At 46.4% G+C, this 23,155-nt stretch overlaps 1 protein-coding gene across 1 annotated transcript in view; it reads right to left on the reverse strand.

Moving 5' to 3' along the window:
• ATRN (attractin) overlaps positions 1 to 23,155 on the reverse strand; it is a 176,162-nt gene that overhangs the window by 115,935 nt on the left and 37,072 nt on the right. Inside the window, exons 2-4 of the mRNA XM_056855209.1 lie at positions 13,380 to 13,463; positions 10,408 to 10,521; positions 1,814 to 1,942 (exon numbers count right to left, since the gene is read on the reverse strand). Coding sequence (XP_056711187.1) covers positions 1,814 to 1,942; positions 10,408 to 10,521; positions 13,380 to 13,463 — 327 coding nt within the window. The remainder of the gene's footprint in view (positions 1 to 1,813; positions 1,943 to 10,407; positions 10,522 to 13,379; positions 13,464 to 23,155) is intronic.

Raw genomic sequence — 23,155 nt, forward strand, 5'->3', positions numbered from 1 at the left:
AACTGACTGCTGGACTTGATGAACCTTGGTCTGATCCATCAAGGCTTTTCTTATGTTCTTATGAATACTAGTCATGATGCATACCTATTCTCTCTAGTATCGGAGGAACAGGCCTACTATATTGGGTGCAGTGGAACATAGGCAGGATAATGCTGCTGCTGCAGTCACCTTGTTTGGGGGCTTCCTAAAGGCACCTAGTTGGCCACTGTGTGAACAGACTGCTGGACTTGACGGGCCTTGGTCTGATCCATCATTGGCTTGCATGGCTTTTCTTATGTTCTTATGTTCTATGGCTTTTCTTATGTTCTTATACCTTCTTCCATACAAACCCACCTGTCCACTCTGGTCATCCACAGAGGTGCGGCTTCTGGTGCCCCCCCCCCCCCATCTGAGGCTGGATGGGCGGCAACATGAGAAACGGCCATCTTGGTCATGGCAACCAAACTCTGGAACTCCCCTCCCAAGGCAGACACATCCATCTCCCTCTATCGTAGTCTCTGCTAGAAGGTGAAGACTTTTCTGTTTGGTTTGGCACAGCCCCAATAACTCTTACTGGCCCTCTTCCCTGATCGTTTTATGTGTGTTTACATGTTTTTTATTGAAGTGCTTAAATGTTTTTTATATATGTAGATGTTATTTTAAATGCTGTTTTAAATTTTTGGATGCTTGCCATCTAGGGGACCCTATTCAGGTAGCAGGGCAGCACAGAAATGTTTTAAAAGAAATAAAGAACAGACGTGACCAATTATATGCAAGGTTTGTTTGAAGAAGGACCCAGCCTGCATTTCGCCCAACAGAGGAATGTTAATTCTGCTACAACATCAACAACATAAATATCAACACTGCTAGCTATTCTTGTTCTTAAGTGTGAAGCAATCACCTGCCGAACTATGAAACTAAAGCCATTTTCTTTGAAGGCATAAAGTGACCTTTTAGACATAGGATTTCCCATCTACAAAGACAAGTTGATATTGTATGTCTACACACAGATGTCTTGCGGCATCTTAAATACTAACATTGAAATTAGTATTTCATTAAATCAAAATTAAATCAAAAGAGTTTCCGCCTAAACATTAGGAAGAACTTCCTAACAGTTAAGAGTGGTTCCTCAGTGGAACAGGCTTCCTCGGGAGGTGGTGAGCTCTCCTTCCTTGGAGGTTTTTAAGCAGAGGCTAGACGGCTACCTGTCAGCAATGCTGATTCTATGACCTTAGGCAGATCATGAGAAGGAGGGCAGGAAAGTTTGCATCAGTGTTTGGCTCTCTTGGCCCTTTCTTGCATGCCCAGGGTAATGCCGATTGCCACTTTGGGGTCAGGAAGCAATTTTCCTCCAGGCCAGATTGGCCAGGGATCCTGGAGGGGTTTGTTTGTTTGTTTTGCCATCTTCTGAGCATGGAGTGGGGGTCTCTGAGGGTTTGAGGGGGAAGGTAGTTGTCAATTTCCAGCATTGTGCAGGGGGTTGGACTAGATGACCCTGGTGGTCCCTTCCAAATCTATGATTCTATGATTTTTACTGTAGCATAAAGACTAACACAATTTTATTCCTAAGGTACCATAAGACTTCAGTTTGCAAGACCTGAGCAAGGCTATTAACAATAGGACATTTCCCAGGCCATTAATTCACAGGGTCATTGTAAATTGGAAGCGATTTGGTGGCACATAACACACACACACACACACACACACACAACAAGACTCTGTTATTTTTGCTGCAGACACACACAACTTTCTAATTTACATATGCCATGTCTTAACACATGTACAGAGCTGGAAAAACCTTTTGTATTTGTTCTGCGCAGCAGCTCCAACTTACTTGTAGGTGATGTTAAACCCTGTCAAGTTATAAGCAGCATCACTAAAGAAATGGAGGAGGGCGTAGCCCGAGGTGGCCACTACTTCTGGCACCGTCTCGTTGCTCTCTCTCTCTGGAACGATGAGACCACTGGAAGAAGACACAACACTCTATTAAGACAGTAAAGTTTTAGCACCCCCCTCCCAAAATGAACGTCGAAAATACTCAGAGCTGAAAACGCAAGCTTAAGACATTTTGTGTGGCTGAGACAGAGGCCCTTGACAGTAGCCAGGGGAAAAAACATAAATTAAAGTGCAATGCTTGTCTTGTTTTAGACATTTTACCTTTGCTAGGAAAGTCTTTAAAAAAACGAGTCCCCAGCTTGCTGGGGGTGAAGGGAAGATGACTGGGGAAGGTACTGGCAAACCACCCCGTAAACATAGTCTGCCTCGTTGGGATGTGACGTCACCCCATGGGTCAGGAATGACCCGGTGCTTGCATAGGGGACCTTTACCTTTATAGGAAAGTCTGTCTGGCAGCCATTTCTACAAAATTGTGTCACTTAAACAAAACTCTCACTGCCTTGACTGACTATTGAAGACTCCTCCTCTGAAATATTTGCTTGCTTTTAATTGGGTAGGCCAAAAAACACAACCATCATCATTTGAAATAAGGAGAGAGGGTAATGGTTGTAAACCTTGGAATGTTCTTAAAGGGAGTGAACACCCAGCCAGGACCACACCCAAAAGAAGATCCACTATTTACCTTGTCCATTTATATCCTATCCAGAAAAGATGTCTTACTGTAATTAATCTAATGAGCCCGGTGGCCAGAGTGATAAGCTGCAATACTGCAGTCAAAAGCTCTGCTCAAGACCTGAGTTCGATCCTGATGGAAGTCGGTTTCAGGTAGCCGGCTCAAGGTTGACTCAGCCTTCCATCCTTCTGAGGTCAGTAAAATGAGCCCCCAGCTTGCTGGGGGTAAACTGTAGATGACTGGGGAAGGCAATGGCAAACCACCCTGTAAACATAGTCTTCCTAGTAAACTGAGCCACAGCCCCTCCCCCAGTAGAAGAAAGGTACTCGAAATGCACCAAAGACAGACAGGGGCCAGATTTGGCTCCCTTCTCTCTTGCACTGTTTCCTGTAGAAGGTTAAAAAAGAAAAGAAAAAAAGATGCCCCACTCCTTATTTTCCATGTGAACAGGCAGGCACATTTTTCAGGATGTAGATGAGCTAATCCCAAGGGAGACCAGTGGTCCATCAACACCAGCTCTGGTTCTACTGAGATTGGTGTTGCCACTCCACGGGCTCAGAGAGGGAAAGGCATTCCCAAACCCTTCTAACTGGAGACGCCAAGCATCAAACTCAAGGCCTTCTGCATGCCAAGTGTGCATTTTATCCCTGAGTCACAGCCCAAGTCTGATGGAATTCGCCCATGCTGTGCCCAGCTTGACCCGCGGGCTCAAAAAGCCAAGACACGATGAATCAGAGAAGATTGCTGCCGTCACATCTTCCAATGACCGGCCACGTGCTCCCTTTCAGTCTAGCCATCAGAAGAGGTCGATCAAGATTACAAAAGTGATGTGATCAGAGGACATGATATTAGTATTTACTAAACAACCGTTTCACCGAGAAAATGAGAATTTGTTTGTTGATGGCGAAGCCTGCAGCTTATCTAAAATCACCAACATAATTATCGGAAAACAAGACGCCCGGAGCTCAGCAGCATTACACCATGGTGGAAACAGCAGTACGCTGAGCTAGAATTTAAGAAAGGACTTTTATGCATAGCTGTTTCCCTTGCCGGCACCCTTCCAACGTCTTCGGGTCTTTGTTTGGATTGTGCACGCCATTTCCAACCGTCAGATGTTGCCTCCCGCGCCCCCTGGCGTTCCCTCGTGTTTTCAAATTCGAGATAAAACAGGTCTCTCAAAACGCGAACAAAACAAGTTTGATTCCTTGGGTTCGATTCCCCACTCCTCCACATGAGCAGCAGACTCTAATCTGGAGAATCGGGTTTTATTCCACACTCTTCCACATGAATGGAGGACTCTAATCTGGTGAAACATGTTGGTTTCCCCACTCCTCCCCAAGAAGCCTGCTGGGTGACCCTGGACCAGTCACAGTTCTCTCAGAACTCTCTCAGCTTGTGCGGATGCAGGCAGTGGCAAACCACCTCCAAGTGTCTCTTGCCTTGAAAACCCTACTGGGTCACCATAAATCAGCTGGGACTTGACGGCACACACACATACCCTTGGCTGACCTAGGCTGCTTCTTCAGAGAGCTTTTTCTCCACTTTGGTAACCAAATCGGAGCCCAGCTTATTGACAGTGCAATGTCATGTAGATGCCATCTATCTTCAACAGAAAGAACCTTCATGGGAAGTAATCAAGGTTCCATTCTCACTCTTGAGGAGGAAGGCATCTTGATTGACAGGGCATGATTATAGACTACAGATTATAGAAATCTGATGTCCAGACAGAAAATGCCCTGGCCTGGATGGGCCATGCTACCCTGATCTCATCAGATCTCGGAAGCTAAGCAGGTTTGGCTATTGTTAGTATTTAGATGGGAGACCCCCCAAGGAAGTCCAGGGTTGCTACGCAGAGGCCGGCAATGGCAAACCACCTCTGCTCACCTCTTGCCTTGAAAACTGTACAGGGTCACCATAAGTCAGCTGTGACTTCATGGCACTTTACACACACACAAACACAAAGCTGCCTTATACTGAATCAGACCCTTGGTCCATTGAAGTCAGTATTGTCTACTCAGACCGGCAGCAGCTCTCCAGGGTCTCAGGCAGAGGTCCTTCACATCACCTACTTGCCTAGTCCCTTTAACTGGAGATGCCGGGGAATGAATCTGGGACCTTCTGCATGCCGAACAGATGCTCTACCACTGAGCCACAGCCCTTTCCACCCACCGACCCCCACACACACCAACATCATCTGTCACATTTGTTCAGTGCTCAGGAAGCGATTTCTGAAGGCCACCTGAAATGACATTTTCACAATTCACGGGAGCCTGTCTTTTATAAATGCAAAGGGCATTTCCCTCCAAGCCTACAAGATGGGTGCTTTGGGGCACAATGGGGGCAAGTTAGATTTTCAGAAGCAACTCAGACCAATAAATAAACTACGGTAGCTGAGCTGGCATACCTAAATTTTACCAGAATTCTGACCTACTTCTTCAATGGGGTGGGATTTGTTCAAATCACTGATTTCTAGTTTAGCTTGTTATTTATTAGGGTATTATTAACCTTATGCCCCCCCCACACACACACAAGATCAAATATCATGTCTCATTTTAACTTTGAACAAATGTTATTTGTACTCCATGAATTCCAAATACTGGATTTTCTTTTTAACATGTATGCAACGATAGCATTTGCTTATTTTTTTTCAAGGGTTCTCCCATTTTATGTTTTATGTCACCAGACAAGGATGGTCTTCTGTTGTCCTCATTCGCTGCTTAAAATGTGTTTTTTTTTTTGATTAAATAAATCTTATTTTTTAAAAAATGGGGGCAAGTTAGAGTTGCCCGCCTCTGACTTGTTAACAGTGCGCCTCTTCTAATTGTCTGGGGTGTTTATCTGATGTCATAATAGGCCGCACGGTGTCGGTTGAGCAGCCGGGAATTCCCTCATTTCTCAATGAAGATGAGCAGACCAAAGGACCTTCACTCCCGACATGATTTTTACAAGGATGAAAAATGCTATCATTTGCCTCTGGAATTACCTCCAGGGAGGGACTCTTGAAGGCAAGCGGAACAGAGGGCAGCAAAGAAATCGCAACCAAAGAGGTGAGCACGTGAATAATGAATTTCCTGACCTTTAGAAGCCTGCTTGGGCTGCAAAATTAATCTATTAAGCATATTAAATCTATTGTAATTTTTGTGATCTATCCGTAGTTAGACTGCAATGCCCCTCGACCGTTACTGTTACACAGAAAACGGTCACCACGAGACGAACCGTGCGAGTCACCAAAACGGTAACGCAGAAGGCAAAGCTGAAGTAAGAGACTCCTCTGAAGATGAAGGGGAAAAGGGGAAAAAAGAAAAGGAAAAGAAAACTTGATGATGTTTCGTTGAAAATTAATATTATAGACCGAAGTGCTAAAATAAAAATTACAAAGGAAAACGGCAGGGATGCAGATCTGGTGAGCTGCCAAGGTCATCTTTGATCTCGGTTGACACTGCGCTGACCCTCTCTTAGAGACCCTTTCACGGACGAGGGGGTGCGACTGTTCATATCCTGCTTACTGCCCTCTACCAGTCTCCGTACAATGCTGTTCTTGGGAAATTCTGTTCTTGGCCTCGCACCCACTTCTCACTGGCAACGTGCGAGCAGGGTTTACGCTCCTTTCCATTCAACTGGCAGGCAGCAGCGCAGGCCAGGAAAGATACTGAGAAAGTTCCTCTCTGCTCGTTTGACAGAAGCCGAACTGCAAAGAGTGGGAATGAATGAGCCCAAAGCCAATTTTAAATGAATTACTTTTTTTCCCTCTCTCTCTCTTTCAGTTCACTGTGTGAAGAGACTGCTGGCCTTGATGGGCCTTGGTCTCATCCAGCATGGCTTTTTTTATGTTCTTATAATGTTCTTTTTTATATTCTTTCTTTCTTTTTTTCTCTCTTTCTCTCTTTCTTTCTCTTTCTCTCTTTCTTTCTTTTCTCTCTCTCTCCCTCTCTCTCTTTCACTTTCTCTTTCTCTCTCTCTTTCTTGTTCCCTGTCGCATCTTATGTCAGAAGCAGACCAAGTGTTCCCTCTAAAAAGTTTGGCTAGAACAGGGGGTCCCCTGTGGCCACCTTTGGGATTCTGGCACATGGCGCAACCAGAAAACAGCTGCCACAAGAGGCAGAGCCGTACAGACCCACGTGTAGGGGAGAAGAGGGGCGATTAAAAAAAATATATACACTGGGAAGGAGGAGTGAGAGAATAAAGTTAATATTGCAGCTGAAATATTGTTTTAATCTGTCCGGCCAATCAGATCTCTAATGGGCGATTAGAAGCCCTCCTGGCCAAGAGACCCACTTTCTAAAAACACTTGGTGGGTGCCGTGGTGCCCATGGGTTTTCAAATTCGACATAAAACAGGTCCCTGAAAACACATGCACAATGTGCGGAAACGCAGGGGGAGAGCGAGGCGACCCCTGACAGTCGGAAACGGCATGCATAATTAACACAAAGACCCGAAGTCGTTGGAGGGGTGATGGCGAGCGAAACAGCCATGCGTAAAAGGCCTGAGACGGCTCCCAGAAAGAAGCGGAAGCAGAAAGACACAAGGATCCAGAGCTCCAATCTGACAGCGGTGCCTTAACTGTTCAGCAAACATGGCTGGAAAAGCTCTATTTTCAATACCTAGATCTTTAAAAACCCGCTCCCGATCATGAGGGGGCCCAGCCTGAGAAGACCTATTGTCCCAGTTCTCTTTCCCAGCCCTGCTGAACATTTTAATGTGGCCTGGATATATTTTTCTGCCTAGAAATCCCTTGAAGCAGAGACCCTCACATGTGCCAAGTTCTCACGCCAAACTCTCCATCCCTGGAGTAAGGCCACTTAGCTGCTCGACGCAGGATACATCTGGAGGCATGTCAAGGAAATAATTTCGCACTGAGAGCATCCCGGAGAACTCGGGTTCTTAAAGGCTAATGACGCATACACGGCACTCCGTGCCCGTCGCTCTAAAGTCAATGTTTCATCGCAGCTTAATGTCAAGAGAGCCCCATTGTTCACCAGGGGCCGGCTAACAACCGCCACTTTGTCCTTGCATCACAACGGACACCCGTTAAAACATCTCCAGCGTGTCGAAGGAGATGTTCATAGACCCATCCATTGTCTTGGCAAGTTAACCGGTCACATGAACACAGGAAGCTGCCTTATACTGAATCAGACCCTCGGTCCATCAAAGTCAGTATTGTCCACTCAGACTGGCAGCGGCTCTCAAGGGTCTCAGGCAGAAAAGAGTCTTTCACATCACCTACTTGCCTAGTCCCTTTAACTGGAGATGCTGGGGATTGAACCTGGGTCTTTCAGCATGCCAAGCAGATGCTCTTCCACTGAGCCACAGCTCCTCCCCCAAAGTGGCATAGGTCCAGTGCCTATGCTGCTTTTGCTAGAAGTACAAATGAGTTTGCATTCTAGCAAGGATTCAGGGCAAGATCCGGGGCTGTTGCACTCTCCTTTCTGTCAGCTGTGCCTAAGTAAGGGTCTCAGAATTTTTTTGGGGGGTGGGGGGAGGTTGGCAACACTCTTAGACCCTCCCTCTCTCTCTGACCTTTCCCTGTCCGACATGGGATAGGTCTGGCCCTTCCTCCATGGCCTAATAAAGGCTTGCCTGCGGATGGGCTGACCCCAGACTCCCCCAACGCCCTCTCTCCAGGGGCGGGCTCATGGTGATTGATGTGAATCTGGGCCACTGGCCTCCCAGGCTGGGCTTCCCTTCTCCTGCCCTCCCATGAGGTTCCAAGAGCCGGTTCTATCTGCCTGTAAGGGCCTCACCTGCTGCCGGCCTCCTCCTCTGGCCTGGTTCCCGGGTGCAGCCCGCTGCCTGAGCCCCGCCTGCCAGTCTCTGAAGCTGCCATGGGGCATTCCTGGCATTGTCATGCCCCTTCCCCCACAGCCTCGAGATAGATTGACTGCCTCAAAGGCGTCTGGGGAAAAGCCGTCCCCTGCTGGAGTCTCTTCTGAAGCAGGTGATGGGAGGACATAAGAACATAAGAAAGGCCCTGCTGGATCAGACCGAAGCCCATCAAGTCCAGCAGTCTGTTCACACAAAGGCCAACCAGGTGCCTCTAGGAAGCCCACAAGCAAGACGACTGCAGCAGCATTATCCTGCCTGGGTTCCACAGCACCTCATAGAAATAGCCTGCTCCTCTGATCCTGGAGAGAATAGGGATGCATCATGACTAGTATCCATTTTGGCTAGTAGCCATGGATAGGCCTCTCCTCCATGAACATGTCCACTCCCCTCTTAAATCCTTCCAAGTTGGCAGCCATCATCACATCCTGGGGCAGGGAGTTCCTCAATTCTATTATGCATTGTGTGAAGAAATATTTCCTTTTATCTGTTTTGAATCTCTCACCTTCCAGCTTCAGCAGATGACCCCGTGTTCTAGTATTATGAGGGAGAAAACCTTCTCCCTGTCCACTCTCTCCATACCAAGCATAATTTTATAGACCTCTATCATGTCTCCCCTTAACTGCCTTCATTCTAATCTAAAGAGCCCTAAGCGTTTTAACCGCTCCTCATAGGGCAGTTGCTCTAGCCCCCGGATCATTTTGGTTGTTCTTTTCTGCCACAAAGAAGCAACCTTCAAACCAAGGTTTAAAACGCATTTTGGAACTTTCTATACATTAAAATGCATTTGATAGAATCCTGTATCAGACAAGTTTGTAATGGGGAAAGTTTCAGCATTCCTAGGCACCAGGCATAAGCAAAGTCAACCTACCTGACAGATGACACGTTAAAGAATAAAACTGGGAACGTGGAGTTAAAAATGCCAAACACAGCAGCGACGGTTTAATGAGAAGCTTTGAGCAGATTGTTTCGGCTGCTCCATCAACCTGAGAGACACCCGTGTTTAATCCATGCCCTAAATTTACTTAAGCCAACTGAGTAAGGCCAAGAAAGGCAAATGTCAAAATGAACACGTTAAAGCAGTTCCCACCTAGCGCTAAAGCAGATGGCCAAAAAAAAAAAGAGCTATTTTTGTGTATCAAAATGAGATTTTCCTCAGGCGCCAGATTCCTGTCATTGCGAGCGGTTTCGGAATAAAGCTTTTTAACTCACTTCGGAGGCCAATTAAAATCTCATTAATTTGAGGAGTCTGAGCGGCAGACGCTCATCACATTCACTCTGCCTTTACGGACGCAAGCACAGTTCCAAAGTCGGCCTCTGCAAGACTTTCGTTAACCGCTGGAAACCAACGGCCCAAACGGCTTCCCAAATTGAACCAACGGTTCATTGCACCATTTCTAGGCAAAAATAACTTCACTTCAGGTTCTTTCCTTAAAAAAACTTAAGAATAATCAGGTTAAGGCCAAAAGTAGCCTTTTGTGCCCAAGCCTAGAATACAATTTGTATGCTTTGAATATGCAAGATGCAATTCAACAAGGATAAGTGCTGAGTTCTACACCTGGGTAACAAAAATGAGGAACGTGCATACTGGATGGGGGATACACTTCTGGGCAGCAGTGTATGTGAATGGGATCTTGGGGTATGGGTGGACCATAAGGTAAATTCAATACAGACAATGCAAAATTTATCTGGCCAATGCTGGTGAAAAGCGTCCTTATTGTTGGCACATACTTAGTATAACACAGGGAGCAAAATTTGATCAAATTAGAAAAAGAAGCTTATTTAAAACATATACGATAAGGAAACTGATGTTTTGAGAACAACATTTTGTTACTGTGAAATCCTCTGAAGCCTGGACAGAGAGAGTGGTGCGCCTTGCTGGGATCAGACCAAAAGACACCCCCAGCCCTGCTATTGCCGGTGTAACAATCCCACTCTTGGCAATGCCAGGAACGTCCAGCTTCCAAGACAGAACATAACGAACTGCATCAAACCAACAAGACATACCAATTAATTTCACACTGTGCTCCGGGGCTTACCTAAAAGCTGCCACCAATGGGGCGTAAATTGAATCCCCATCGTACACGTACAAGTGGTCCCAACTGCATTCCGTTGCAAAATGATTGAAGCGGAGCCTCAGGATTGTGTTTGGCCTGCAGAAACAAGACATAAGGATGTAAGAAAGGCCCTGTTGGGTCAGACCAAGGCCCATCAAGTCCAGCAGTCTGTTCACACAGTGGCCAACCAGGTGCCTCTACGAAGCCCGCAAACAAGATGACTGCAGCAGCATTATCCTGCCTGCTTTCCAAAGCACCTAATATAATGGGCATGCTCCTCTGATCCTGGAGAGAATAGGTATGCATCGTGACTGGTATCCATTTTGACTAGTAGCCATGGATAGCCCTCTCATCCATGAACACGTCCACTCCCCTCTTAAAGCCTTCCAAGTTGGCAGCCGTCTCCACATCCTGGGGCAAGGAGTTCCACAATTTAACTATGAGTTGTACGAAGAGACATGTGTGGCATTAACGGCCTGAACAACAGCAAAATACTGGAACCCTTCTAAAGCAAGGCTTGCATCAGATTCCAGGATCTATCTCAATTGCATGCTAGATCCTTGTTATTACGACAACTGCATCCCCCATGAGTGATGAGTGCACCCACCACCACTGTTTTTTATGTTGTGGGCATTTCTTTTGAGTATGTCCCCATACAATGAAAAAAACATGTTAATTACCTGTAACGTGTGTTCTTTGAATGGTTGCCTGTGAATTCACACTGATGACTTTTACCCCTGTGCAGAGTTGCAGTTCAGAAACTTCCAGAGCTGGCAAGTTCCCAAACTGCAGCTCTGCGCAGCACAAAGCGGAGGAGGAGGAGGAGGAGGTGGCGGAGAAGAAGAGGAGGAGGAGGAGAAGAGTTGGTTTTTATATGCCGACTTTCTCTACCACGTGAGGAAGAATCAAACTGGCTTACAATCACCTTCCCATCCGCTCCCCACAACTGACACCCTGTGAGGTAGGTGGGGCTGAGAGAGCTCTAAGAGAGCTGTGACTAGCCCAAGATCACCCAGCTGGCATCATGTGTGTAGGAGTGGGGGGGGGATCCAGTTCACCAGATCAGAGTCCACCGCTCATGTGGAGGAGTGGGGAATCGAACCCGGTTCTCCAGATCAGACTCCCCAGCTCCAAACCACTGCTCTTAACCACTATACCAATGCCGGCTCTCATGAAGCTGCTTTCTACCAAGTCAAGACTCTGGGCTATTGAGGTCAGTATTGCCTACTCAGACTGCAGCAGCTCTCCAGGTCTTTCACTTGATTTACTACTGGAGATGCTGGGGATTGAACCTGGGACATTCTGGAAGCACTGACTCACGCAGTCAATTCTATTCCTCTTTGGACATCAAACACTGGCAAATTTTCTTCAGTGTTAGGAGGCACCCCAAAAATTTAGCAGACAAACATTTTACAGCCTTCATGTTTTTAATGTTTTAATGACCACATTTTCTAGATCTTGTTCCTTAGAGGAATGGACAATAAATGTGCCACCCTTTTAAAAGAAAAAAAAACCCTGCCAAAAAAGCCACTGAAAGCAGCTGGGGAGGGCGATCAATTATCATTAAGAGCCGCTCTTTCGCACAGCTTAATGCTAAAAGGTTGATGGTTCCTTTGACGACTCGCCTGAACAAAAATGTGAATTTGGGACAACATCAGAGAAGCCAACGTTTCTTTTGGAAGGGGAAAAAGTAGACTTTTTCATGCACAGGAGGAAACTTTGTCAGCTGCAGCCTCTCTTGCCTTTGGCACGATAAAAATAATTGGACGGCTGGGTTAGGAACCAAAAGTTTGAACTTGAAAGGGAATGCTACCCAACACTTCGAGAGCAGCAGATAAAGCCCTGTCTTGCCCCCATCAACAAATAGCCCTGGAAGCAGCTAAAACAGTCACTACATTGGACTGTTTGTTACCACATAGAATCATAGAACTGGAAGGGACCACCAGGGTCATCTAGTCCAACCCCCTGCACAATGCAGGAAATTCCAAACTACCTCCCCTACCCACACACCCCCAGTGAACCCCTACTCCACGCCCAGATGATAGCAAAAAAAAAAACCCTCCAGGATCCCTGCCCAATCTGGCTTGGAGGAGAATTCCTTCCTGACCCCCTAAGTCCATATACACAGATCTTTCCCAGCATCACCAAGCTGGAGAAGAAGGAACGTCTGCTGGTGAAGGTGCTTTGCCCAGAATTCTCTCAGCCCCACGATTAGCTACTCTCTTTGCTACAGCTTAGGAAGAGAGCTGCATGCTCCAAGTAACAAGAAGAGGATGTGATCTCTGTATGGGTCGTGGTCCACCAGCGGCCCTTCCATTAGATGAGTTGTTTTAACTTATTGCAATCCCACTCTTCTAAGGGGGCCTCTAAGGGAGGTTAGGCTGAGAAAGCGATAGAAATGACTGGCCACAGTCTCCCAGCAAGCTTCTTGGCAGAGTGGGAGGAAGAGGAGGAAGGCAAAGATGAAGAGGAAGAGGAGGAAGAACAGGAAGAGGAGGAAGAAGTGTTGGTTTTTATATGCTGACTTTCTCTACCTTTTAAGGAGAATCAAACCAGCTTACAATCACTTTCCCTTTCTCTCCCCATAACAGACACCTTGTGAAGTAGGAGGGACTGAGAGTTCGGAGAGAACTGTGACTGGCCCAAGGTCACCCAGCTGGCTTCATGTGGAGGAGCAGGGAATCAAACCCAATTCACCAGCTTTGTCGCTCCTAACAGCTATACCACACTGGCTCTCCAACAGCCAACAATGCAGATGATAGCGTTGTCATGATAAATTAGGCATTTCAGTGGTTCCCAACTTGAAAACTAATTCTTTAATCTGAATGTTAACACTATCACATGCACACGATCCATATCTAGACAACCCACAACAACACATGGACGATCAACTATGCACAAACAAAAACAATTCCCAGTTGCGCCCCATAGAAATCAAGGTGTTTCTTACTCACATTCCTTCGATGAGCCACGTACACTGCGTTTTGTATTTATAATTTCCTGGTCCATCTGTTACGTATCCCGAAGGCCCCGTGAGCCTGCAAAGAGAAACGAACAAAGTTGCACCCCTCCGCGATTAAGCATTTGTGCTTACCGAAACCACAGCTTCAGCCTGAAAACAGCTGACAAATTGCCCTTAAAATCTTTCTTCTCTCTCAACAGGTTTCCTTCCACTTAAACAAAATAGTACAAATATCACTATAAAGGTACATATACATACACACTATACATTACCAGTAAAGTGAAATAAATTTCACTGTGAAATTTATTTCACTTTACTGGTAAAACAAAGGCATAGCAATAAGTTTAGGAATTGTTGTAATAGTATGTATAGTGTGTACATATATGTACCTTTATAGTGATATTTGCACTATTTTGTTTGAATCGATTTTTGCACTGCTTACATTATATGCTGCCAGTTTTGTCTAGACATTAGTACAGCATAGATCATTCTTTAGTTTGGTTTTCCCTTCACTTAAACCTTTTGAGAAACACATACACACACCCCGCGTGAACACACAAGTTTTGGGGAAATTTCCCCATTACTACCACCTGCATGCATAAAATTGCATTATCTGGTCTTTCTGATATAGCAATGTCACTATCATCATATACAAGAAGTGGACAGCTCTTTAAACAGTGGGCATTTTATTTTTATACTAGCAAGCCAAAGCAGCTAGGTTCCTCACACTGTAACACAGCACACCAACACAGCATTCTTCTGGAAGACGGGATGCATTCTTGCAATGTGCAGTCAGATGCACTTCAACAAGGCACCCAATCCCAAAGGGCGTACGCCAGCATTTCAGCCTAAACTAGCCAGGTACAATTGTCTTCCTTTTTCTGCATACTATGTTGTTACGTTTTCTACAGTATTCCCCATTACTATGTATGGGTGTGAACATTGGATGATGAAGAAACAGGATCCCGAGAACCCCCAGCTGCATGTGCAATAGGGCCAAAGGGAGGCAAGAACCAACCAGCCACCCATTTTGTCTCCCAGTCAACAGGCAAGGCGTGCTAGGGTGGCCCTTGCCCTCTTCGCCCCACCCCTCCCCGGTCAGGCTGCAGAGAGATATGAAGCTGCTGCCCACATTCCTTGTTCCCTGGCAGATAGGCCAGGAGGGGGGCTACAGCATGGTACCTGCCTCACACACACACACACACGGCCATGAGAAGGAAAGAAGTCACTGCTGTACTCCTCATGTCCCTGTAGACAGGCGAAACTGGGCCTGGCAGCACCCCGCATCTCTCCCTGCCCATGCAACAAAGCAAGGGAAGAAGGGAGCCAGCTCCCTGCCAGTCCCTCCCCCGTCCCCTGCCAAGCATCATGGCCCCAGTGGCGGGCACCCCTCTAGCACTGGCACCCTCGGAGGCCACCTGGCGGACAGACCAACCCAGGGATATTTAAGAGCCAGTGAGGTGCAAGGAAGAAGAAGAGTTGGTTTTTATACCCCGCTTTTCTCTACCTTTAAGGAGTCTCAAAGCAGCTTACAATCACCTTCCCCTCCCCACAACAGACACCTTATGAGGTAGGCAGGACTGAGAGAGTTCAGAGAGAACTGTGACTAGCCCAAGGTCACCCAGCTGGCTTCATGTGGAGAGTCCGCTACTCATGCGGAGGAGTGAGGAATCAAACCCGATTCACCAGAGTCTGTCACCCATGTGGAGGAGTGGGGAATCGAACCCGGTTCTCCAGATTAGAGCCTGCCGCTCATATGGAAGAGTGGGGAATCAAACCCGGTTCTCCAGATCAGAGTCCACCGCTCTTAACCACTATACCACACTGGAAACATATGCACCAAATACACTATCAGTTTAGTAGGGGCCCGGATCAGGTTGGTGGGGCCAGCAACGGAAGGCGTATGAATTGTCAAATGACGTGGCTTCAGCTCTGCATCAGATTCTGGCGCTAATGGAACCCAAATATCGTATTGCAAGCACTGACCCCCATGGGAGTAAAACGTGCAAAAAAATTTAAAAAGGCAACGTCTCGGATTCTGGCCAACTCTTCCAGACATGCTACTATCAATGTCAATACATATCTTCCATTTCACTGGGTTTATTATTGCAGGGCTGGTGTGGAAATTCTTCGTCACGAAGAATGAGAGGGGATGTGGTCATCTCGTTCAGCTGGAAGAGCAGAAGTTGAATTTTAACCGCTCCAAACAATTCAAAATGCAAACATCCGTTCCTACGAAGGGGCTCAGGTGTCTAATTCTGGATGGTTTTCTCTAAAGCCTGACCTTTCGGGAGCCGCGTATGCCTCAGAATCTAAATTGTGCAAAGAGCACCGCGTATCAATTCAGCCGGCGCTGCGCTGGTAATTGATAGCAAACAGACCTATCTCAGAAGCTCAAACAAACCTTGTCTGAACAGCAAAAGATGTTGTGCAATCGGCCCTCCCCCCAAACAACTATACACAGAAATCGTTGTAACACAAATCGCATCACAGAAAGTCTCCAGCGCCACTGGCGAGACAGGGGAAAGGGTGTGTGTGTGTGTGTGTGTGTGTGTTTCCGTACCAAGACAACTTCTAAGCAGACCTCCACTGTCCTGGCTATAAAGAGGGAGCCAAGAATCCTCCAGATACTAAAAGTTCTCCTACGCTTGAGCGTTAGCCCATAAATGATTTACTCGCCCTGGTAACCTTTGGAACATGCTTCACTGAGCAAACCAATCAAATCTATTGGTACTTAAAAAATAATAATAATAAAATACAGGAGTGAAGTGGACATTCATCGGAACAAAATAAACGTTGCAGCCATAACCATGACTCGGCGTCATTCCAGTATCCTAGGACAGGACTCTCCAATTGACCATCAAAGTTGCCCCCGGGCACATTTTGTTCAAGTGCCAGCGTACGTCACCTCTGCATGCAACGGCTTCCACCCACCAAGTCGGTTCAGCTGAGAGGTTACAGAAACAAACACTGCCACAGCTCCACACGACTCTGGATCATGTGCAGAGATCTGACAGTCAAGGGTTGAGTATCACCTCCAGAGTTGCCATTTAGGCAGCCTCTTTTAAAGTCACGTTTACTAATGGAGCTAAACTGTGAGTCCTACAAAGCCGCCTTACAAATTATGGGGCCACTGAGCCACTCCAAGTACAGCATGGCGATAGATGGTTTTAGGGGAAAGACCAGTGGTGTGATTCACACCAAACCTTGACTCCGCCCCCCCCCCTCTCCAACCTTCCCCATAACGTTTCCCAGTACGATTTCCCTCCAAGTATCTATCGGACAAAGTGGGCCGTGACTCATGAAAGGGCATACTGAAATAAACATTGTTAGTCTTTAACGTGCCACCAGACTTACATTTTATTTTGCGGCAATGGATGAACTATGTATGGGTGTGAGAGCTGGACAATGAAGAAAACTGATAGGAAGAAAGTAGATTCCTCTGAAATGTAGTGTTGGAGGTGAGTGGAGGAGGACTCTGACTGGGAAGGCCCAAGTTGAAGTCCCCGTTCTTTCACGGATCTCGCTGGGCGGCCCTGAGCCAGACACTCCCCCCTAACCTACCTCTTCCAGAGCTAAACCAAATAGGAAAGGATGCCACCCCACGCACAAGGCACCGAGCTTCCTCAACGAAGGGCAAGAACAGAAATCAAATTACACCATTTTGTAGAGACCGCTCATTTTCTAAAGGCAGTGAAAGTGGAAGAAGAAGAAAAAAGAAGGCAGGAGGAAGGAGGAGGAGGAGGAGGACAAAGAAGAAGAAAGAAGGAAGGAAGGAAAAAGAAAGAAGGAAGAAGGAAAAAGGAGGAGAAGAAGAGTTGGTTTTTATATGCCAACTTTCTCTAGCACTTAAGGGAGACTCAAACCAGCTTAAAATCACCTTCCCTTCTCCTCCCCACAACAGACACCCTGTGAGGTAGGAGAACTGTGACTAGCCTAAGGTCACCCAGCTAGCTTCATGTGGAGGAGTGGGGAAAGCAATCTGATTCACCAGATTAGTGTCCGCCGCTCATGTTTTGGAGTGGAGAATCAAACCCAGTTCTCCAGATCAGACTCCACCACTCCAAACCACAGCTCTTAACCACTGCACCACGCTGGCTCTCACAGCTCAAAGGAAATGAGTTCCTCCCGATTTCTCAGTCCAGAAAACTTGGTTTCGCCTTGAAATGCACAGAAGCAGATGGGCACTCAACAAGGTAAATTGCGCTAATGACAGAGTGCCTGCCTAATTATCAGCAGCAGTTAATGCCACTGGTAAGCTGCTCGTAATGACTACAATCAGACAGATTGCTGTCATCGGGCTGCCCGTACAAAACACACACTAGTTATTTTCCACACCAGCCCGCCACCCGCCCGCCACAGCAAACCACCTCCCCAGAAGATCTGTGCAGTAAACACCTCTCAGTTTATAGACGGTTTGGAAGACTCGCACGAGAACACCATGCTGTCGCACTGGTCAAGCTACGTGCCACGAAAGCTCCCTTGCCTCTACGGAGAAAAATGGTAAGATCAGACCAAGGCCCATCAAGTCCAGCAGTCTGCTCACTCAGGGGCCAACCAGGTGCCTCTAGGAAGCCCACAAGCAAGATGACTGCAACAGCATTATCCGGCCTGTGTTCCACAGCACCTAATATATTAGGAGTGGTCCTCTGATCCTGGAGAGAACAGGGATGCATCATGACTAGTATCCATTTTTACTGGTAGCCATGAATACCCCTCTCCTCCATGAACATGTCCACTCCCCTCTTAAAGCCTTCCAAGGCAGCCGGTAATCGGAAAACATGGCCTTATTGAAAATCTTGGATAATTCCTTTCCAGAAAAAGCCAAAAAAAGGAAGCTTGAGAAACATCAGAAAAGATGGCAGGAGAGAAGCATCAGAAGCACTGCCATTGGTCTACTCAAAGACGCTCTGCAGGTTCTTGGATTGTCAACAAAGCTATCAAGTTGGCTTCCGGGTTAACATACGTGGGATTTGCAATTGCTTGAAATGTCATTTCCGGCTTACTTGGCCAATACCCCCTTGAAGTCAACAAACAGAGCTGTTAAATATTTTACCAAGCAATACCTCAAAAATATATCATTAATTATTTAGCAAAGTCAGCCACATTTTCCTAAGTTCATACTCCTGTTCATCTTCTAATGTGAGTTATGCCATCACATGTCAGCAATGCCCTTCCACCCTCTACACTGGACAAACAGGCCAGTCCCTGCAACAAAGGTTAAATGGACCTAAGTCTGACACCAGAACCCGCTATATTCAGAAACCAGTGGGGGAACATTTTGACCTTCCAGGACATTCAGTTGCTGATTTAAGAGTAGCTGTTCTCTTACAAGGGGATTTCAAAGGGAGATTAGGAAGAGAGACTGCTGAATTACAACTAATAATGAAGCTCAAGACAATGCATTCTCCTGGATTGAATAGAGATCTGGAATTCCTCTCTCATTACGTGTGCTAATTTCTCCCCGCCTACTACATCTCTGCATATACACCTAATCCATACCTGCTATTGTCATTTACCTGCAATTGACCTGTAACTGACATTTACATTGCCATTAGGTGTCTAATTCACCCCTCTACTTAAGGATAGATGAACTCACATTCTAGCTGTATCTGAAGAAGTGAGCTGTGGCTCACAAATGCACAGACCCCGCCAGAAATGTTGTTAGTTTTTAAGGTGCTACTATCTTGCTCTTTTCTACTGCTAATGAATTATTTAGGTATATGATGACAGCAGCAATTGAAAATCATTTTAACTATTTACATACCGTTGCAGTGTTATGCCTTTCACCTTATGTGTCTGCAACAAAAAGGATGACTTTTAAAAAAAAAGAAAGCTGGGGATTCAGAGATTCTGATATGCAGATGGGCATATTGTTATAACGATATTCCACTGCTGGCTAAAAGAGTCCCCTGGTGGTAGGGGGAGGAAATAGCTGCTAGGTGAGTGGGGAAATCTAACCTTTCCCACCCACATGGCTGCCATCCAGGTTTTGCTGTGATCTTTTCCAAAACTTTGCAGCAAAGCAAGTTTGGGAAAGATCAAAGAAATTGGGGGGATTCTGGGGGGGATTCTGGGAGGTACAGGAACGCATCACAATGCTGTGGTATATAAAATAGGTATACAAATCAAGCATTTACTGATAATAAATCATAAAGAAATTTATTTTTAAAAAATTCTTTGGTATACATATACTTTTACCATTTCACCAAATTTTTCGCAACCTCACATTCAGTTACATGACTCCATATGGGGTCGCAACCCACAGTTCAATCAGCTTTGCTCTACAATGACAGCCCTTCAAGTACTTGAAGATGGTTATCATATCACCTCTCAGTCTTCTCCTCTTCAGGCTAAGCATACCCAGGTCCTTCAACCTTTCTTCATAGGACTTGGCCTCCAGACCCCTCACCATCTTTGCTGCACTTCCCCCGGACACATTCCAGCCTGTCTACATCCTTCTTAAATCGTGATGCCCAAAACTGAACACAATAAGTGTAGGGGGACTTCCACCGGCCCCCTCAGGGAGCAGTGGCAGCGTGGATCTTAGATCCTGGCTTATCTCCCTGCGTCAGCGTCCTGGGAGGCGTTCCTGGGGCATTCCTGGGGGGCAGAGCTGCCTTTAGGCATCTTCCTAACCCATTTCACCCCGGGAATGCTCCTCCACGCTGCAGCTATTTTGTTGGCGTTGCACTGCTAAAGTCAATGGGGCATTTTTTTAGACAATTTTATTTTAAGTGTGTTTAGTTTTCTTTTTTCTGGCTGGGAAGCCTCTGTAGATGCAGCGCAGCTGTGCCACTCCCGGCTACTGCCTAACTGCCCCCACCCCTTCAGGATAATAAACTAGGCTGCCCCTGGTTTATTGCAGTCTAAATTTGTCTGGAATATAGCCTACTGTATTTACTTGAAAGGAAGATGATCCTGAATGTAAAAATAAAAAATCCCCCATATTAACTCGAAAGGAAGATGACCCTGAATAGAAGACACACACACACACAAAAGAAATTAATGGCTATAACTGTAACTTTTATGCGTCTGTAAGATGACCCCTTCTTTTTTTCCTATGGCACACCTGGGGGGGGGGGAAATCTGATCTTGCATTTGAGTATACGTGAACACATGAACACATGCAGCTGCCTTATACTGAATCAGACCATCAAGGTCCATCAAATTCAGTATTGTCTACTCAGACTGGCAGCGGCTCTCTAGGGTCTCAGGCAGAGGTCTTTCACATCAGCTACCTGCCTAGTCCCTTTAACTGGAGATGCCAGGGATCGAACCTGGGACCTTCTGCATGCCAAGCAGATGCTCTACCACTAAGCCATGGCCCCTCCCCAAAAATTACTGAATACACAAAAGATTTTTTTAAAATTAACGTACATTAAAAGGGTGCGTGCAGAAGTTGTTTTTAATTAATGGACATAACTTGCCTGCTAACTTAAGATAATGCCCTCTTTTTCTTGACAGCATGCATGACAAAAAAAACCCAAGCCTTCCTTTCAGGTCAACAGATTGCTTCATTCGAAGCGCAAAAGGAATAAGTAGACAGCCAAACTGAAGGAAACGACTGAAACGTCACAGAACACCGTATGATTACTGAAGAACTAAAGATAACAGAAATACAAAACATATCCAAGATGACTTCCTTGACAAGATGTAATATCACAGTTCGAGTAATTACAAATAAACTACAATTTCCTGCCTACAGTGGGACGCCACAAGTCTTACATTACCCTCAAGAGATACCCATTTATTAATTCCAGTTCTACAGCTTCAGGAAAGACCTCTGACTTACAGACGGCTACTCTCACAGAACCCGTAGCGGCCCAGAGAGAGTGACTGTCAGCAGTAATATTGTTATCATCTCTAAATGCCACGTTGGCAGCCCTGAACGAGCAGAGAGATGGGATATAAATGCTGCACATAAATAAATTAAATAGGATGTGACCATGCAGAGTAACAGCTGGAATGAAGACGGGCAGATTTCAGCTATGCAATGAAGATTGAGAGAGAAGAAGAAGAGTTGGTTTTTATATGCCGACTTTCTCTACCACTTAAGGAAGACTCAAACCAGCTTACAATCACCTTCCCTTCCCCACAACAGACACCCTGTGAGGTAGGTGAGGCTGAGAGAGTTTGGAGAGAACTGTGACTGGCCCAAGGTCACCCAGCTGGCTTCATGTGGAGGAGTGAAGAAACCAAGCCGGTTCTCCAGATTAGCGTTCACCGCTCATGTGGAGGAGTGAGGAATCAAACCCGGTTCTTCAGTTTAAAGTCCACCACTCCAAACCACCACTCTTAACCGCTACACCATGCTGGCTCCATCGTTTCAACCAAGCACAAAGATAAGCCCAACTGAAAAACAGAGGCCTCATTTTAATTATGTTTTCTCTGAAGCAAGCAGGCTGGCGTTCACAGCTTATTTTGCTGGGTAAAAATCAATTGAGCGACAGAGGTAATTTGGCAGAGAAAATTACTGCGTCTTCTTCGAGACCAGCCATGTCCTCTCTCCCAGGGCATGTTAAAATTAGCACAAAGTGACTTCTGATCTACTCATCGCAGGGTAAAGAGAGGAGGAGTAGGCCTGAACTATGTCGACACAGCCGTAATCAAAAGAACAGCACAAGCTTAATTACAATTCAACCTTTACTACTTGGAAGTTAGTTTCAGGTGGATAGCCGCGATGGTCACCCTGACCTGGACAGCCCCAGGCTAGCCTGATCTCATCAGATCGCAGAAGGTAAGCAGGGTCGGCTCTGGCTAGTATTTGGATGGGAGACCACCAAGGAAGTCCAGGGTCGCTACGCAGAGGCAGGCAACGGCAAACCACCTCTGTTCGTCTCGTGCCCTGACCTGGATGGCCCAGGCTAGCCTGATCTCATCAGATCTTAGAAGCTACGTAGGTCAGCCCTGGTTAGTATTTGGATGGGAGACGACCAAGCAAGTACAGGGTTGCTACGCAAGCCCAGGGTCGCTACGGCAAACCACCTCTGAACATCACTTGCCTTGAAAAGTCTACAGCAGGGGTGTCAAACTCAATTGTTACGAGGGCCGGATACAACATAAATGCCAGTTGGTTGGGCCGGGCCATGCCAAGCCAGCCCAGATTAGAGTGATGGGGGTGGCTGCCTCGGCTGGCTCGCGGGCCGGATAAGAGCTCTCAAGGGGCTGGATCCGCCCCTCAGGCATTATGTTTGACACCCCTGCTCTACATGGTCACCATAAATCAGCTGTGACTTGACAGCAAAAAAAAAATCAAGTCGGTGTGCTGTAGAAGAGCAGTCTTTTGTAAAAAAACATTGGCAAACAGTACAGGCAAAGCACTGTATACAGGAAATAAATAAAAACAGGAAGGAAGGCCTCTCTATTCTTGCATCAAGATGCCCAGAGAACCACGCTCCCCGGGCTACTTCACAGATCCATGTACATTTAAACTGAAAAACTACAAGTCTACATTTTTTCCCTTACCAGCTCAAGAATGTCGTCTTCCAAAGCTCCCAGGGCGCACTGACTCTCAAAAGCTTACACTCTGGAAATGTTGTGGTTCTTTAAGGTGCCACTGGACTCAGATGTTGCTCCACACAGCGAAATAACTCACATGGAAAAACTGGAAAGCTCCCAACCAAGTCCTTCCCACTACGACCTTACCAACTGGTCGGCACTCTATCAAGGTCCCTCTCGCATTCTTCTCAGGGGGTCACACAACTACAGAACCAGAGTCACAGAATCATATAGAGTTGGAAGGGGCCAGATGGGCCATCTAGTCCA

The sequence above is a fragment of the Euleptes europaea genome, chromosome 9 (assembly GCF_029931775.1).
Source record: "Euleptes europaea isolate rEulEur1 chromosome 9, rEulEur1.hap1, whole genome shotgun sequence".
NCBI lineage: Eukaryota > Metazoa > Chordata > Lepidosauria > Squamata > Sphaerodactylidae > Euleptes > Euleptes europaea.